Source organism: Oncorhynchus keta, chromosome 12 (genome assembly GCF_023373465.1).
Source record: "Oncorhynchus keta strain PuntledgeMale-10-30-2019 chromosome 12, Oket_V2, whole genome shotgun sequence".
Lineage (NCBI taxonomy): Eukaryota > Metazoa > Chordata > Actinopteri > Salmoniformes > Salmonidae > Oncorhynchus > Oncorhynchus keta.
Window position 1 is genome coordinate 36,772,681 of NC_068432.1, and position 17,651 is coordinate 36,790,331.

The 17,651-nt window shown below is 42.6% G+C and overlaps 1 protein-coding gene across 1 annotated transcript in view; it reads left to right on the plus strand.

Moving 5' to 3' along the window:
* Nucleotides 1-11,483, plus strand: part of LOC118391442 (malignant fibrous histiocytoma-amplified sequence 1 homolog) — a 39,088-nt gene extending 27,605 nt beyond the window's left edge. Inside the window, exons 2-3 of the mRNA XM_035782850.2 lie at nucleotides 10,774-11,109; nucleotides 11,472-11,483. Coding sequence (XP_035638743.1) covers nucleotides 10,774-10,904 — 131 coding nt within the window. The 3' untranslated portion in view covers nucleotides 10,905-11,109; nucleotides 11,472-11,483. The remainder of the gene's footprint in view (nucleotides 1-10,773; nucleotides 11,110-11,471) is intronic.
* The last annotated feature ends 6,168 nt before the right edge of the window (nucleotides 11,484-17,651 follow it).

Below are 17,651 nucleotides of genomic sequence, written 5' to 3' on the forward strand. Positions count from 1 at the left end.
GCCAAGGTTCTTAGCGCTCTGGGAGGAGGACACAATGGAGTTGTCAACCGTGATGGCGAGATCATGGAACGGGCAGTCATTCCCCGGGAGGAAGAGCAGCTCCATCTTGCCGAGGTTCAGCTTGAGGTGGTGATCCGTCATCCACACTGATATGTCTGCCAGACATGCAGAGATGCGATTCGCCACCTGGTCATCAGAAGGGGGAAAGGAGAAGATTAATTGTGTGTCGTCTGCATAGCAATGATAGGAGAGACCATGTGAGGTTATGACAGAGCCAAGTGACTTGGTGTATAGCGAGAATAGGAGAGGGCCTAGAACAGAGCCCTGGGGGACACCAGTGGTGAGAGCGCGTGGTGAGGAGACAGATTCTCGCCACGCCACCTGGTAGGAGCGACCTGTCAGGTAGGACGCAATCCAAGCGTGGGCCGCGCCGGAGATGCCCAACTCGGAGAGGGTGGAGAGGAGGATCTGATGGTTCACAGTATCGAAGGCAGCCGATTGGTCTAGAAGGATGAGAGCAGAGGAGAGAGAGTTAGCTTTAGCAGTGCGGAGCGCCTCCGTGATGCAGAGAAGAGCAGTCTCAGTTGAATGACTAGTCTTGAAACCTGACTGATTTGGATCAAGAAGGTCATTCTGAGAGAGATAGCGGTAGAGCTGGCCAAGGACGGCACGTTCAAGAGTTTTGGAGAGAAAAGAAAGAAGGGATACTGGTCTGTAGTTGTTGACATCGGAGGGATCGAGTGTAGGTTTTTTCAGAAGGGGTGCAACTCTCGCTCTCTTGAGGACGGAAGGGACGTAGCCAGCGGTCAGGGATGAGTTGATGAGCGAGGTGAGGTAAGGGAGGAGGTCTCCGGAAATGGTCTGGAGAAGAGAGGAGGGAATAGGGTCAAGCGGGCAGGTTGTTGGGCGGCCGGCCGTCATGAGACGCGAGATTTCATCTGGAGAGAGAGGGGAGAAAGAGGTCAGAGCACAGGGTAGGGCAGTGTGAGCAGAACCAGCGGTGTCGTTTGACTTAGCAAAAAAGGATCGGATGTCGTCGACCTTCTTTTCAAAATGGTTGACGAAGTCATCTGCAGAGAGGGAGGAGGGGGGGGGAGGGGGAGGAGGATTCAGGAGGGAGGAGAAGGTGGCAAAGAGCTTCCTAGGGTTAGAGGCAGATGCTTGGAATTTAGAGTGGTAGAAAGTGGCTTTAGCAGCAGAGACAGAGGAGGAAAATGTAGAGAGGAGGGAGTGAAAGGATGCCAGGTCCGCAGGGAGGCGAGTTTTCCTCCATTTCCGCTCGGCTGCCCGGAGCCCTGTTCTGTGAGCTCGCAATGAGTCGTCGAGCCACGGAGCGGGAGGGGAGGACCGAGCCGGCCTGGAGGATAGGGGACATAGAGAGTCAAAGGATGCAGAAAGGGAGGAGAGGAGGGTTGAGGAGGCAGAGTCAGGAGATAGGTTGGAGAAGGTTTGAGCAGAGGGAAGAGATGATAGGATGGAAGAGGAGAGAGTAGCGGGGGAGAGAGAGCGAAGGTTGGGACGGCGCGATACCATCCGAGTAGGGGCAGTGTGGGAAGTGTTGGATGAGAGCGAGAGGGAAAAGGATACAAGGTAGTGGTCGGAGACTTGGAGGGGAGTTGCAATGGGGTTAGTGGAAGAACAGCATCTAGTAAAGATGAGGTCGAGCGTATTGCCTGCCTTGTGAGTAGGGGGGGAAGGTGAGAGGGTGAGGTCAAAAGAGGAGAGGAGTGGAAAGAAGGAGGCAGAGAGGAATGAGTCAAAGGTAGACGTGGGGAGGTTAAAGTCGCCCAGAACTGTGAGAGGTGAGCCGTCCTCAGGAAAGGAGCTTATCAAGGCATCAAGCTCATTGATGAACTCTCCGAGGGGACCTGGAGGGCGATAAATGATAAGGATGTTAAGCTTGAAAGGGCTGGTAACTGTGACAGCATGGAATTCAGAGGCGATAGACAGATGGGTAAGGGGAGAAAGAGAGAATGACCACTTGGGAGAGATGAGGATCCCGGTGCCACCACCCCGCTGACCAGAAGCTCTCGGGGTGTGCGAGAACACGTGGGCAGACGCGGAGAGAGCAGTAGGAGTAGCAGTGTTATCTGTGGTGATCCATGTTTCCGTCAGTGCCAAGAAGTCGAGGGACTGGAGGGAGGCATAGGCTGAGATGAACTCTGCCTTGTTGGCCGCAGATCGGCAGTTCCAGAGGCTACCGGAGACCTGGAACTCCACGTGGGTCGTGCGCGCTGGGACCACCAGATTAGGGTGGCCGCGGCCACGCGGTGTGGAGCGTTTGTATGGTCTGTGCAGAGAGGAGAGAACAGGGATAGACAGACACATAGTTGACAGGCTACAGAAGAGGCTACGCTAATGCAAGGAGATTGGTACGGCAAGTGGACTACACGTCTCGAATGTTCAGAAAGTTAAGCAAGAATCTAATTGACTAAAATGATTAAAATGATACAGTACTGCTGAAGTAGGCTAACTGGCAGTGGCTGCGTTGTTGACACTACACTAATCAAGTCGTTCCGTTGAGTGTAATAGTTTCTACAGTGCTACTATTCGGGGGCTAGCTGGCTAGCTAGCAGTGTTGATTACGTTACGTTGCGTTAAAAGAACGACAATAGCTGGCTAGCTGACCTAGAAAATCGCTCTAGACTACACAATTATCTTTGATACAAGGATGGCTATGTAGCTAGCTATGTAGCAAGCTACGATCAAGCAAATCAAACCGTTGTGCTGTAATGAAATGAAAATGTGATACTACCTGTGGAGCGAAGCGGAATGCGACCGGGTTGTTGTTAGCTGTTAGCTGTTAGCTGTTAGCTGTTAGCTAGCTAGCAGTGTCTCCTACGTTAAGGACGACAAATAGCTGGCTAGCTAACCTCGGTAAATTAAGATAATCACTCTAAGACTACACACTCTAAACTACACAATTATCTTGGATACGAAGACAGCAAAGACAACTATGTAGCTAGCTAACACTACACTAATCAAGTCGTTCAGTTGAGTGTAAATAGTTTCTACGGTGCTGCTATACGATAGACGGTGGACATTAGCTATGTGGCTAGCTGCAGTAGACTACGTTAGGACGACGAAATACGATAATTACGCAATTATCTTTGATACAAAGACGGCTATGTAGCTAGCTAAGAAGAAATTGCTAAGATTAGACAAATCAAACCGTTGTACTATAATGAAATGTAATGAAAAGTAATGAAAAGTAATACTACCTGCGGACCGAGGTGCGAATGCGACCGCTCGCTCCAACTCCATTTTCTGGCATTGACAGTTACTGACAAAGTAACTGCCAATGAACAGCTGACAAGTAATTTCCCTGTGAATAACTTTGTATCGATCATATCAAGAGCTTATCAAGAGCTCCTTCAAACCCTAGTGTGATTTTGAGTTCTCAGCTACCATTGGGGAGAGAAGTGCAGCTGTGAAAAGAAGTGTGGAAAGAGGGAGGGAACCCCTCTGTTTTATTGGATAATGATGTAACCTATGGATGAGATGAGTAAGAGGAAATTAATGTGTAAAATCAGACGATGTTGATTGGAACTTGGGAAAATTATGACGTTGTGAAGGAATGGAGGAGGCGGGACAAGGCCTGTAAAATCAGTCTGTTGATTGGATGCTGGGGGTCATTCCCTTTGCAGAGATACGGGCTGACCATAAGTGACACATCTGATCTTCCTACAGAAACAACCTGTACAGAGTAAGACATATGAATGTGAAAGTAATGGAGCCAGACACCCTCAGAAACATGTCCCTCTTCTCCACCCATCTCTTTGTGTGTATTGTCATCGATCATTGTCAATAGCCTTCTTTGAAATGAGCACCCTCCTCCAACCCCCAAACCCTCTTTGCCCCCTCCCTCTCTGACCATGCTGCTAATGTCAGGAAACAAAAGAAGGAGAAGTGGAAGGGAAGGGACTGAGGCCTCTGAAGTCCATTGTGAAAGGATCAGACGTGGACGTTCTCAGCTAGACTCTGTCACGCTCGTTGTTAGAATAAATGGACCAAGGCGCAGCGTGCGTAGAGTTCCAAATGTTTAATTACCAAAACAATACATAAACAAACGCAACGGGAAGAAATGCAGTGCTCACAGACACTACACAAAAACAAGATCCCACAAAAAAACAGTGGGAGAAGGCTGCCTAAAAATGATCCCCAATCAGCTGCCTCTGATTGGGAACCATACCAGGCCAACATAGAAATGAAAAAACTAGACTACCCACCCTAGTCACACCCTGACCTAACCAAAATAGAGAATAAAAAGGATCTCTAAGGTCAGGGTGTGACACTCTTAGGGATTTCCAAACATGTTCAGCATCCTACTGGGACTTTCTTAGAGACAGGGAAAGGGCTCTTTTTTTATAGCAATTCTGGAGAAATATCAGTTTTCCTTTTATGGAGGCAGCAGTAGAGCTTTCTGGAGAATTAAAGAGAGAAAGAGCAGAAATGGAGGGCCTGGCAGAAGATCAAGCCCAGCAGGGCAGAGCAGTAGCACAGGAATGTACAGGCTCATTATTCTACCTGCCTGCTGATGATATTTCAGTGAGGAGGGGGAATTGGGAGTTGAGATGAATTGCACATTCCTAGTCCCTGATGTCAGAGTAACCAATTCCTCTATCCGTCTGCATACTGCATTACCAGCTGACACCTAGTCAGCTGTGTTCCTAGTGTTCCACCTAGTGTTCTCAGTCTGACTCTCTGACCAAGATGAAGAGGCAGAGATAACTGGCTGTGTGATTCAGCATCTGTGCTGATTCCTGTAACAGACTCCCTCCCCCTATTTCCACACAGAGAGATCTGCAGCCAGCAACATTCTCAGGAAGGAACCACTAATACATCATGACAGGACGTCCTGTATAGCAAACTAATGTTATACATTGACTGTTTTACAGCGTACGGCAACACTACAATCAAAATGCTGTACACCTATTTAACAGGACAATAAATACCATGACCGGCACAGGTTTGAGTGTGTCATGAACTGCAACGCTGCTGGGTATTTCACACTGAACAGTTTCCTGTGTGTATCAAGAATAGTCCACCACTCAAAGGACATCCAGCCAACTTGACACAACTGTGGGAAGCATTAGAGTCAACATGGGCCAGCATTCCTGTGGAAAGACCCTGTGTAGAGTCCATGCCCTGACAAATTGAGGCTGTTCTGAGGGCAAAAGGAGGTGCAATGCAATAGTAGAAAGGTGTTCCTGATGTTTTGTACACTCGGTGTACATTGTGCTGTTGAGTGTTGGAAATATGTGTGAACACCATTGTTTCAGAACCAGGAGAAAAGACAGAAAAAGTCATGAACACCGCTTGAAATGAATTAGAAATACCAAGACCAGAGAAAATATCAACCATGGTAACTAGCCATATCCTTGGTAACTAACTATCCCCATTACCTTTCGGATAGGGTTGCTACGAGGGTTCTAGTTTTACAGCATGGTGACACTCAGACATAGTCACACAGACAGCCCATGAGACCGTACTGGAGCTACAGTTTGTTGATCCAGCAGGTCTGGAGGATATGAGGTTTCAGATAGTGAATCCAGGTCAATCTGTGTCTGTAGCAGATAAGCCCAGATCCTCCTGGTGATGGGTCAATACAATATTAGTGAGTTCTCTCGGCAGATGCCTAACAGAGGTTTTTAGTGCCAATTATGATTTGCTCATAACAAGAGGGGTGCAGCAGTATTTAGCCAAGGAAAAGGGTTTAACATTGAGGATTAGGCCATTCCCATAGCTTAACCATAAAAACCATGTGAGCTCTGAACATGGTACAGGGGAGTATAGCTTGCACAGCAAAAGTAGCATGCAATGTTCTCTCCCTCTCTCTCCTTGTGCTCTGTTTTGTGCCCTGTCTCTTTCTCTCTTTGTCTTTCTCTCTCTCTCTTTCTATAAAAGATTGATTGGGTTTACCTTTCCAGCACGCAACAGAGATGTTATAATAAAAACCTTGCATAATGATAGAATGTATTGACATAGTATTACTGGCAGGATTTAACTACTGTTTTCTCATGGCCTTCAAAACACTATGTGAGTACATGATCCAGCCGGTTATAGTAGCAGTGTGTGGTCAGACTGTTTGTACAGAGAGTGCGTGGCTTTAGTATGTGCTGCACTGCATTACTGTCAGAGGTGGAGGCAGCCAGGCGGGATGACCGTAATGTTATTGAGTGACGAATGATGTAACAGCCTATTGTTTCTGCCTGCCTCAATCAGACCAATACCCAGAATCACAAACAAACTCCTGCACAACATTCCATACCCTGTTAGTTGTGGACTGGCTGCCAGCGTTTGGAGGAACCCTGGCTGTGCCACTCAGGACTACTTTTAGAACTAGTTTCCTTCCATTAAGGATGCAGCAGAGGATGAAGGAATTGGGATGTTTGTTTTAGGTTTTTGCTGTTTTCCTTATTCTGTTCAGTCATGCTGCACCTGCTCTGGTCCTGTTATTGTTCTGAAATGAAGGGAATAGGTCTTTCAGGGTTACCATATTGCCTAGTGAACCAAGTGAACTAAGCAGTCGTGCAAGTTGAGCCTGCTCTAAGGTTGCAAAAAAAACACTAATGGAAAAAAAAACAACAGCGAAAACAACTAGTGATAACAGCCAAAATACAAAGCATTCCATTGCTGATCTTTCTGGTTCCTCCCGTATGTGTAGGTGAAAAGCAGGCAATAATGGCACTTCTGTAAATAGCACATTTATATTTTTGGGCAAGTGATCATAATCTTCGGGCAACCAAAAAATACTCATAATTAGCCCGATGGGCAAGTGTGCCTTTTAGACTTGAATGTCAATCCCTGAGATCCCTCCATTTAAAAAACCTACTTAAGGTGTATGGGTAATAATTGTTAGTTAACAAGAAGATGAGTAAATCTATGTACCAACAACTGAAGCCTGTTTGACATGTTGTTTGTTAGATATGAAGTGGTCCTTGATAGGGAATGAAGACCAGGCATGTTTTTCTAGACATTCACTTAACATGCTGGTTGTAGGGCTACAGCCTGTTAGTGAGACAGACTAGTGTTTTAGTTTTTCCCATAATTGGAAGGCCAGAGCATATGACTTACAGTGCCTTCAGAGAGTGTTCACACCCCTTGACGTTTTCCACATTTTGTTGTGTTACAAAGTGGGATTCAAATGGATTGAATTATAACTTTTGGTCAACGATCTACACAAAATACTCGAATGTCAAAGTGGAAGACAAATTCTAACATTTATTAAAAAATTCAAAATAAAGCACAAATATATCTTGATTAGATAAGGATTCACCTCCCTTGGACAATACATGTTAGAAGCACATTTGGCAAAGATTACAGATGTGAGTCTTTCTGTCTCTAAGTGCTTTGCACACCTGGATTTCACAATATTTGCCCACTAGGCTTTATACAATTATTTAAATTCTGTCAAGTTTGTTGTTGATCATTGTCAGAAAGCATGTTTCAAGTCTTGCCATAGATGTTCAATCCTATTAAAGTCAAAACTGTAACTACGCCACTCAGGAACATTCAATGTCATCTTGGTAAGCAACTTCAGTGTAGATTTGGCCTTGTGTTTGATGTTATTGCCCTGCTGAAAGTTGAATGTGTCTCCCAGTATCTGTTGGAAAGCAGACTGAACCAAGGTTTCTTCTAGGATTTTGCCTGTGTTTAGCTGTATTCCTAGGACTAGGGGGAAAAAAACTCCCTTGTCCATGCCAATGATGAGCATACCCATAAAATAATGTGTCACAACTATGCTTGAAAATATGAAGAGTCGTACTCAGTGATGTGTTGGATTTGCCCCAAACAGCTTTGTGTTCAGGACAAACAGTATATTTCTTTGCCACACTTTTTGCAGTATTACATGTTTCAAACAGGATGCATGTTTTGGAATATTTGTATTCTGTACAGACCTTTTTTTCATTATGTCATTTAGGTTAGTATTGTGGAGTAACTACAATGTTGTTGATCCATTCTCATTTTTCTCATATCACAACTATTAAACTCTAACTGTTTTAAAATCACCGTTGGCCTCATGGTGAAATTCCTGAGCAGTTTCCTTCCTCTCCAGAAACTGAGTTAGGAAGGATGGTGGTATCTTTGTAGTGACTGGGTGTATTGATACACCATCCAAGGCCTAATTAATAACTTGACCATGCTTAAAGGGATCAGCGTCTGCTTATTATTATTACTATTATTATTGCATTTTTTTACACCTGCTAAATCTTTGTGGTTGAATCCCTGCTTGAAATTGACTACTGGATTGAGGGACATTACAGATAATTGTATGGGTTACAGAGATGGGGTAGTCATTCTAAAATCATGTTAACCTCTATTATTGAACACAGATTGAGTCCATGCAACTTATGTGATTTGTTAAGCAAATTTTTACTCCTGAACTTATTTAGTCTTGCAATAACAAAAGGATTGAATACTAATTGACTCAAGACATATTTTTTCATTTTTTTATGCATTTGTCAAATGTTTTACAAACAAAATTACTTTTTAATATTATGGGGTATTGTGTGTAGATAAGTGACACAATCTTGATTTTATAAAACTAAATTCAGGCTGTAACACAACAACATTTGGAAAAGGTAAAGGGGTGTGAATACTTTCTGAAGTCACTCTACTGCTGAGGTGTCTGCCTGTTCTGTGCTGGTAGTCAGGAAACGGTCTTGAGTACAGGAAATTGTATAATTAACACACACATGCACGTTCACAGTCAAACACACACATACAGGCTCTTTCTCTCACTTACACACACATTTCCCAACAACCTGCCAGTGCCTTGTGATTTTGCTGATGATGACAAACCCTTTCAATATGAGTTGATCTGCAGTTATTAAGCCTGATGATGGAGTCCTCCACTCCAGTGGTCTCTAGGGAATTTAACATGTGGTTACTGTGCTCATTTTGCTCTGGAGTGGGCTCTGGAAATCAGTGGTAATGAAGTCAAATCGCCATCTAGGGAACAAATAAAGAACTGTTTTTTTTTTACAGATCAAATCTCTTTCAATCTTGGCAAAACATTGACTTGGGCTCCTGTACAAAATCCACCATATCCTGATATCACTGGATAAATAATCTCTCAGTCAATTAGATAATTAAGTATTATATACAGTTGAAGTCGGAAGTTTACATACACTTAGGTTGGAGTCATTAAAACTTGTTTTTGAACCACTCCACAAATTTCTTGGCAAGTCGGTTAGGTCATCTACATCTACTTTGTGCATGACACAAGTAATTTTTCCAACAGTGTTTACAGACGGATTATTTCACTTATAATTCACTGTATCACAATTCCAGTGGGGTCAGAAGTTTACATACACTAAGTTGACTGTGCCTTTAAACAGCTTGGAAAATTCCAGAAAATTATGTCATGGCTTTAGAAGCTTCTGATAGGCTAATTGACATATTTTGAGTCAATTGGTGGTGTACCTGTGGATGCATTTCAAGGCCTACCTTCAAGCTCAGTGCCTCTTTGCTTGACTTCATGGGAAAATCAAAAGAAATCAGCCAAGACCTCAGGAAAAAGAATTGTAGACCTCCACAAGTCTGGTTAATCCTTGGGCACAATTACCAAACGTCTGAAAGTACCAAGTTCATGTTTACAAACAATAGTACGCAAGTATAAACACCATGGGACCACGCAGCCATCATACCGCTCAGAAAGGAGACACATTCTTTCTCCTAGAGATGAACGTACTTTGGTGCAAAAAGTGCAAATCAATCCCAGAACAACAGCAAAGGACCTTGTGAAGATGCTGGAGGAAACAGGTACAAAAGTATCTATATCCACAGTAAAACGAGTCCTATATGGACATAATCTGAAAGGCCGCTCAGCAAGGAAGAAGCCACTGCTCCAAAACCGCCATAAAAAAGCCAGACTACGGTTTGCAACTACACATGGGGACAAAGATCGTACTTTTTGGAGAAATGTCCTCTGGTCTGATGAAACAAAAATAGAACTGTTTGGCCATAATGACCATCATTATGTTTGGAGGGAAAAGGGGGAGGCTTGCAAGCTGACGAATACCATCCCAGCTGTGAAGCACGGGGGTGTCAGCATCATGTTGTGGAGGTGCTTTGCTGCAGTAGGGACTGGTGCTCTCCACAAAATAGATGGCATCATGACGAAGGAAATTATGTGGATATATTGGACAACATCTCAAGACATCAGTCAGGAAGTTAAAGCTTGGCCGCGAATGGGTCTTCGAAATGGACAATGACCCCAAGCATACTTTTAAGGACAACAAAGTCAAGGTATTGGATTGGCCATCACAAAGCCCTGACCAAAGCCCTGATCCCATAGAAAATTTGTGGGCAGAACAGAAAAAGCGTGTGCGAGCAAGGAGGCCTACAAAACTGACTCCTTTCCTCCAGCTCTGTCAGGAGGAATGGTCCAAAATTCACCCAACTTATTGTGGGAAGCTTGTGGAAGGCTACCTGAAACGTTTGACCCAAGTTAAACAATTTAAAGACAATACTACCAAATACTAATTGAGTGCATGTAAACTTCAGACCCACTGGGAATGTGATGAAAGAAATAAAAGCTGAAATCGTTTATTCTATTATTTTGACATGTCACATTTTTAAAATAAAGTGGCTATACTAACTGACCTAAGACAGGGAATTTTTACTAGGATTAAATGTCAGGAATTGTGAAAAACTGAGTTTAAACATATTTGGCTAAGGTGTATGTAAACTTCCGACTTCAACTGTATAAACTAACTCACCCTCTTCTCTACCACCCCTCTCTCTCTCTCGCTCTCGCTCTCTCAGGTGAGCTGCTAAGCCAGCCGCGCCCCGAGGGGCTGACTGAGATCATCTGCCCAAAGAATGGTTCGGAGCGGGTCAACGTGGCACTGGTTTACCCCCCTACACCCACCGTGGTCAGTCCCTGTCTCAAATGAGCCCTTCTGCCTAGCCTCTACTGTCCTGTCCTGTCTGACTGTACCCTCACGCTGCCTGCCTCTCTAGCCAACTCCTAAGTCTAAACACCACACCCCAGCTCTCCCTCTGAATCTCCTCAACCTACCCAGGCAGCAGCCTGGACACATAGCCATGCAAGGTCACAGAGATATGAACTGTCAGCTGGATGGAGCAGAGCAGATAACTGTAAGTATCCTGAAATATTAATGCAGGATTGGCCTCAAAAGGGTCATAGGTTGGTAACTAGAGGGTTGGATGCTTAGAGCCTTCTATTTACTGTTTAAATGCAATTGACAAAGTATCTAATTATAAGAGTGTCTAATATTGGGCCGGCAGGGTCGCCTAGTGGTTAGAGCGTTGGACTAGTAACTGGAAGGTTGCGAGTTCAAACCCCCGAGCTGACAAGGTACAAATCTGTCATTCTGCCCCTGAACAGGCAGTTAACCCACTGTTCCTAGGCTGTCATTGAAAATAAGAATTTGTTCTTAACTGACTTGACTGGTTAAATAAAGATAAAATTGTCCTTTTTTTCCCTTAATTTTTTATAGGTTGTCCAGCTGTTACTACATGCCTCACCATGATGACAAAGACGGTATTAAAGGACTTTGGCTGAAAGCAAACCTGGGTTGTTTTTAAGACTCATACAAGCCATCAACAAGCAGTGTATTTTCCAACTGTCATACTCTCTACTGCCCTCTAAAACTCTACCAAACCTCTGCCTACAACCTACTCAAGACGAAACACAGGAAATCAACCTATCCATGCAATCAATTCAACAACAAGAGAGATGAGTGGGCAAAGACTTGGACTGGTTTCTCTCTTTACTACTTAGTGGTGTCATAAAATGTTGGAAACCTCTTGGCTGGAATGCAACCCATTCTAACTTCCAGTAATGATGCTTATCCTGTCCACATGTCAAGGTTGTGATTGATGAACATAGGAAAGAGAACTGACTGAACCTCCTACGCTATCATGCTGTTTGTAAACCAAATACTGTCTTGTATAGCCAAATACATCAACCACATACTCCTGAACACACATTACCCATGTACAGACCTTATTCTTTGCTTTAGCCTTTGCGAATGGACAGCTGTATCATATGAAGTAAATGCTGGGTCTTACATATTATGAGACATACTGAACAAAAATATAAATGCAACATGCACCAATTTCAAATATTTTACTTAGTTACAGTTTATATAAGGAAATCACTCAATTGAAATAAATGAATTGGGCTCTAATCTGTGGATTTCAAATGACTGGGGATACAAACATGCATCACAGAACTTTAAAAAATAATCTGGCCATGGATCTTCAAACCAGTCAGTATCTGGTGGATATTCCTGCAGTCAGCATGCAAATTGCATTCTCCCTCAACTTGAGACATCTGTGACATTGTGTTTTGTGACAAAACTGTACATTTCAGAGTGGCCTTTTATTGTCCCCAGCACAAGATGCACCTGTGTAATGATCATGCTGTTTTATCAGTTTATTGATATGCCACTCCTGTCAGGTGGATGGATTATCTTGGCAAAGGAGAAATGCTCACCAACAGGGATGTAAACAAATTTGTGCACAAAATGTGAGAGAAATAAGCTTTTTGTGTGGATGGAAAATGTGTTTTATATTTTTGTTGAATGTATTATGTAAGATCAGGGGACTGCCTTTATGCCAATGAAATTCTAGTTCAGCTGGATTTGAAAATATATTTCATTTTAACATATCCTGACCAAACCATGGTGAGATGTATATGTGATATGCCATTTCAACTTCAGTAAGAAAGGTACTCAGTTTCTCATTAGACTTGTTCAAAAATGATCATTGTATGTAAATAAAATATAATAATGTTCTCTAAAGGAAACAGAAAAAGAAGACCTCTGTAGGTGTTGAGTTTTAAGTCTTCATAAGACTATTTGTGGTCATGTTGGAAGAGGAATTTATTTCAAGATGTTTTTTCACTGCTATGGGGAGATAATGCAATATGTTTAAAACATGGAAGAAACGAGTTAATACACATTTTGTGTGTAATACCTTTATTTTTGTAGATCAACACAAGTTGTCACCACTCAACATTATTTACAGTGCGACGTTGTGCATGGCTGTCTTGGCCAGTGTGAGAGAGTACATACAATTGTATATGTAGCTGGTCAAACCATCTCCCAACACAACATATAAAGCACAACATACAAGTATGCCAACTACTGGTTTTAATATTACCATATTGTTGTGTCTTTTTCATTTCACCTTTTTTGTCCCCAATTTCGTGGTATCCAATTGGTAGTAGTTACAGTCTTTTCTCATCGCTGCAACTCCCGTGCGGACTCGGGAGAGGCGAAGGTCGAGAGCCATGCGTCCTCCGAAACACAACCCAACCTAACCGCACTGCCCGGAAGCCAGCCGCACCAATGTGTCGGAGTAAACACCGTACACCTGGCGACCGGCCCGCCACTCTAGACAAGGATATCCCTGCCGGCCAGTGCGCCTCCTGGGAGGCCCCGTCTTTTTCATTTATACTTTTTTTTACACTACTACCAAAGATTTTTATAACTAATCCAAGATTGACCACAGCCTGTCTGTTAGGGAAGGCATACTCTGAATTGCGCGTGTGCAATAATTCAATTAGCCTTTTCCTTCCTGAACAACAACATTTTTTGAAACTTTCGTCAGAGATTCTAGTTTTGGAAACAGAAAACTGTATTGAGATTAAATGTTTAATCGATGAGAAGATTAGCATAATTTCGGCCAAAATCCATCTCTTTCCATCTTCTCCTACTGCCAGCCACTGGGCTTCCTCCGTGGTAACGCCAAGCTGATGCTTCACATTTATACATCTGGTGAAATATCTGTCCCATTGTTCTACCTATGCTACTACTGTAGATATGATGGCTCTATGACCTTTATGGGAATAATATTTTGATACTGCTCGATGACTGTTTATATATCTTGACATTGAGGATCACAACCAATAACATTAAACATATTGATAAGAGTCGAGAGTCTAGTTTCTCTACCCTCTGTATTTGAATGGAAGTTCTTACTCTGGTTCTGCCAACTACACATTAAAACAAATCAATTTGTATTTGTCACACGTGCCGAATAAAACAGGTAGACCTTACAGTGAAATGCTTACTTACAAGCTCTTTCCCAACGATGCAGAGTTAAATAAAATTCAAATAAAAATGCATGAGAAACAAAACACACAAGAATGAAGCTATAGAATATACAAGTAGTACCAATACCATGTCAATGTGCAGGGATATGTGGTAATTGAGGTAGATATGTACATGTAGGCAGGGGTAAAGTGACAAGGTATCAGGATATACACTCAGCGGTAAGTTTATTATGTACACCCATTTAGCACCGGGTCGGACCCTCCTTTGCCTCCAGAACAGCCTGACTGCCATCAGCATGACACAACAGGAATCGTTATTCGTCGTACCAGGCAATGTTTTTCAACTTTCCAATGTCTGTTGGAAAGCACACTGAACCAGGTTTTCCTCTAAGATTTTGGATGTGCTTAGCTCTATTTTGTTTATTTTAATCCTAAAAAAATGTCAGTGTTGATGACAAGCATACCCATAACATGATGCAGCCACCACCATGCTTGAAAATATGAAGAGCGGTATTCAATGAGGTGTTGTGTTGGATTTGATCCAAACATAACACTTTGTATTCAGGACATTAAGTTAATTTCTTTGCCACATTTTTTGCAGTTTTACTTTAGTGCCTCATTGAAAACAGGATGCATGTTTTGGAATATTTTTACTCTGTACAAGCTTCCTTCTTTTCACTCTTGTCATTTAGGTTTGTTTTGTAGAGTAACTACAATGTTTTGATCCATCCTCAGTTTTCTCCTATCACAGCCATTAAACTCTATAACAATTTAAAAGTCACCGTTGGCTTCATGGTGAAATCCATGCGTGGTTTCCTTCCTCTCCGGCAACTGAGTTATGGACACTTGTATCTTTGTAGTGACTGGGTGTATTGATACACAATCCAAAGTCTAATTAATAACTTCACCATGCTCAAAGGGATATTCAATGTATGTTTTGTTGTGTTTTTTTTCATCTACCAATAGGTGCCCTTCTTTGCAAGGCATTGTAAAATCACCCTGGTCTTTGTGGTTGAATCTGGGTTTGAAATGTACTGCTTGACTGAGGAACCTTACAGATAAGTGTATGTGCGGGGTACAGAGATGAGGTAGTCATTCAAAAGTAATATGAACCACTATTATTGCACACAGAGTGTGTCCATGCAACCTATTGTGACTTGTTAAGCAAATTTTTACTCCTGAACTTATTTAGGCTTGCCATAACAAAGGGGTTGAATACTTATTGACTCAGCACATTTCAGCTTTTAATTTTTAATTAATTTGTAAACATTTCTAAAAACACTTCTATATTGGCATATTGTGTGCAGGCCAGTGACACCAAATCTAAATTTAATCAATTATACATTCAGACACAACCAAATGTGGAAAAAGTCAAGGGGTGTGAATAGTCTCTGAAGGCACTGTATATCCTGATGCCTAGTCACCTTACCAATATACTGTACATATAGTTTCTACTTCTATCCCTCCACATTGTAAATATGGTATTTGAACTGACCCTGTATAAAGCTTCTTACATTCTCATGTTCTTCTGATTTCAATTTCTTATTTGTTTTTGTTCTACCGTATATTAGTTTTAGTGCTTCATTGATATTGATTGTTGGGTTTGGAGCTTGCATGAAAGGCATTTCACTGTACTTGTGCACGTGACAAAAATATATATATCTACAGTACCAGTCAAAAGTTTGTACACACCTACTCATTCAAGAGTTTCTTTATTTTTACTATTTTAAACATTGCAGAACAATAGTGAAGACATCAAACTATGAAATAACACATATGGAATCATGTAGTTATAACGACACAAGGAGAGACCCAGATGCAGACATGGGAGGCAGATGGTTTGAGCTCTGATATTTATTTTAGACCATTCTGCCTGATCCTGACCTCGAGTCTGCCTGCCGCCCTGTACCGTTTTGTACTCTGACCCACCAGGTAAGGCAGACTCGAGGTCAAGGGCAGGCAGAATGGTCAGGCAGGTGGGCACAGAGTCAGGACAGGCAAGGGTCAGAACCAGGAGGATGAGAAGAACAGAGACTGGGACAAACAGGCGCCAGGAGAAAAACACTGGTTGACTTGGCAAACAAGACAAACTGGCACAGACAGACAGAAAACACAGGTATAAATACACAGGGGATAATGAGGAAGATGGGCGACATCTAGAGGGGGGTGGAAACAAGTACAAGGACAGGTGAGACAGATCAGGGTTTGACAGTAGTAACCAAAACAGCGTTAAACAAATCCAAATATATTTATATTTGAGATTATTCAAAGTAGCCACCCTTTGCCTTGATGACAGCTTTGCACACTAGCTTCACATGGAATGCTTTTCCAACAGTCTTGAAGGAGTTCCCACATATGCTGAGCACTTGTTGGCTGCTTTTCCTTCACTTTGCGGTCCAACTCATCCCAAACCATCTCAGTTGGGTTGAGGTTGGGTGATTGTGGAGGCCAGGTCATCTGATGCAGCACTCCATCACTCTCCTTCATGGTAAAATATCCCTTACACGGCCTGTCGGTGTGTTCGGTTATTGTCATGTTGAAAAACAAATGATAGTCCCACTAAGCACAAACCAGATGGAATGGCGTATCACTGCAGAATGTTGTGGTAGCCATGCTGGTTACATTTACATTTACATTTAAGTCATTTAGCAGACGCTCTTATCCAGAGCGACTTACAAATTGGTGCATTCACCTTAAGTGTGCCTTGAATTCTAAATAAATTACAATTGGTGTCACCAGCAAAGCACCCCCACACCTCCTCCTCCATGCTTCACAGAGGGAACCACACAGCCGGAGATCATCCGTTCACCTACTCTGCATCTCGCAAAGACACAGCGGTTGGAACCAAAAATCTCACATTTGGACTCATCAGACCAAAGGACAGCTTTCCACTGGTCTAATGTCCAATGGCCAAAAGCAAGTCTCTTCTTCTTATCAGTGTCCTTTGGTAGTGGTTTCTTTGCAGCAATTAGACCATGAAGTCCTGATTCATGCAGTCACCTCTGGACAGTTGATGTTGAGATGAGTATGTTACTTGAACTCTGTGAAGCATTTATTTGGGCTACAATTTCTGGTAACTCTAATGACTCTGGGTCTTTCGTTGCTGTGGCGGTCCTCATGAGAGCTAGTTTCATCATAGCGCTTGATGGTTTTTGCGACTGCACTTGAAGAAACTTTCAAAGTTATTGGAATGTTCCGGATTGACTGACCTTCATGTCCTAAAGTAATGATGGACTGTCGTTTCTCTTTGCTTATTTGAGCTGTTTTTGACATAATATGGACTTGGTCTTTTACCAAATAGGGCTATCTTTTGTATACCATCCCTACCTTGTCACAACACAAATGATTGGCTCAAATGCATCAAGAAGGAAAGAAATTCCAGAAATGAACTTTTAACAAGGCACACCTGTTAATTGTAATCCATTCTAGGTGACTACCTCATGAAGCTGGTTGAAAGAATGCCATGAGTGTGTAAGGCTGTCATCAAGGCAAAGGGTGGCTACTTTGAAGAATCTCAAATTTAAAATATATTTTGAATTAACACTTTTTGGTTACTACATGATTCTATATGTGTTATCTCATAGTTTTGATGTCTTCACTATTATTCTACAATGTA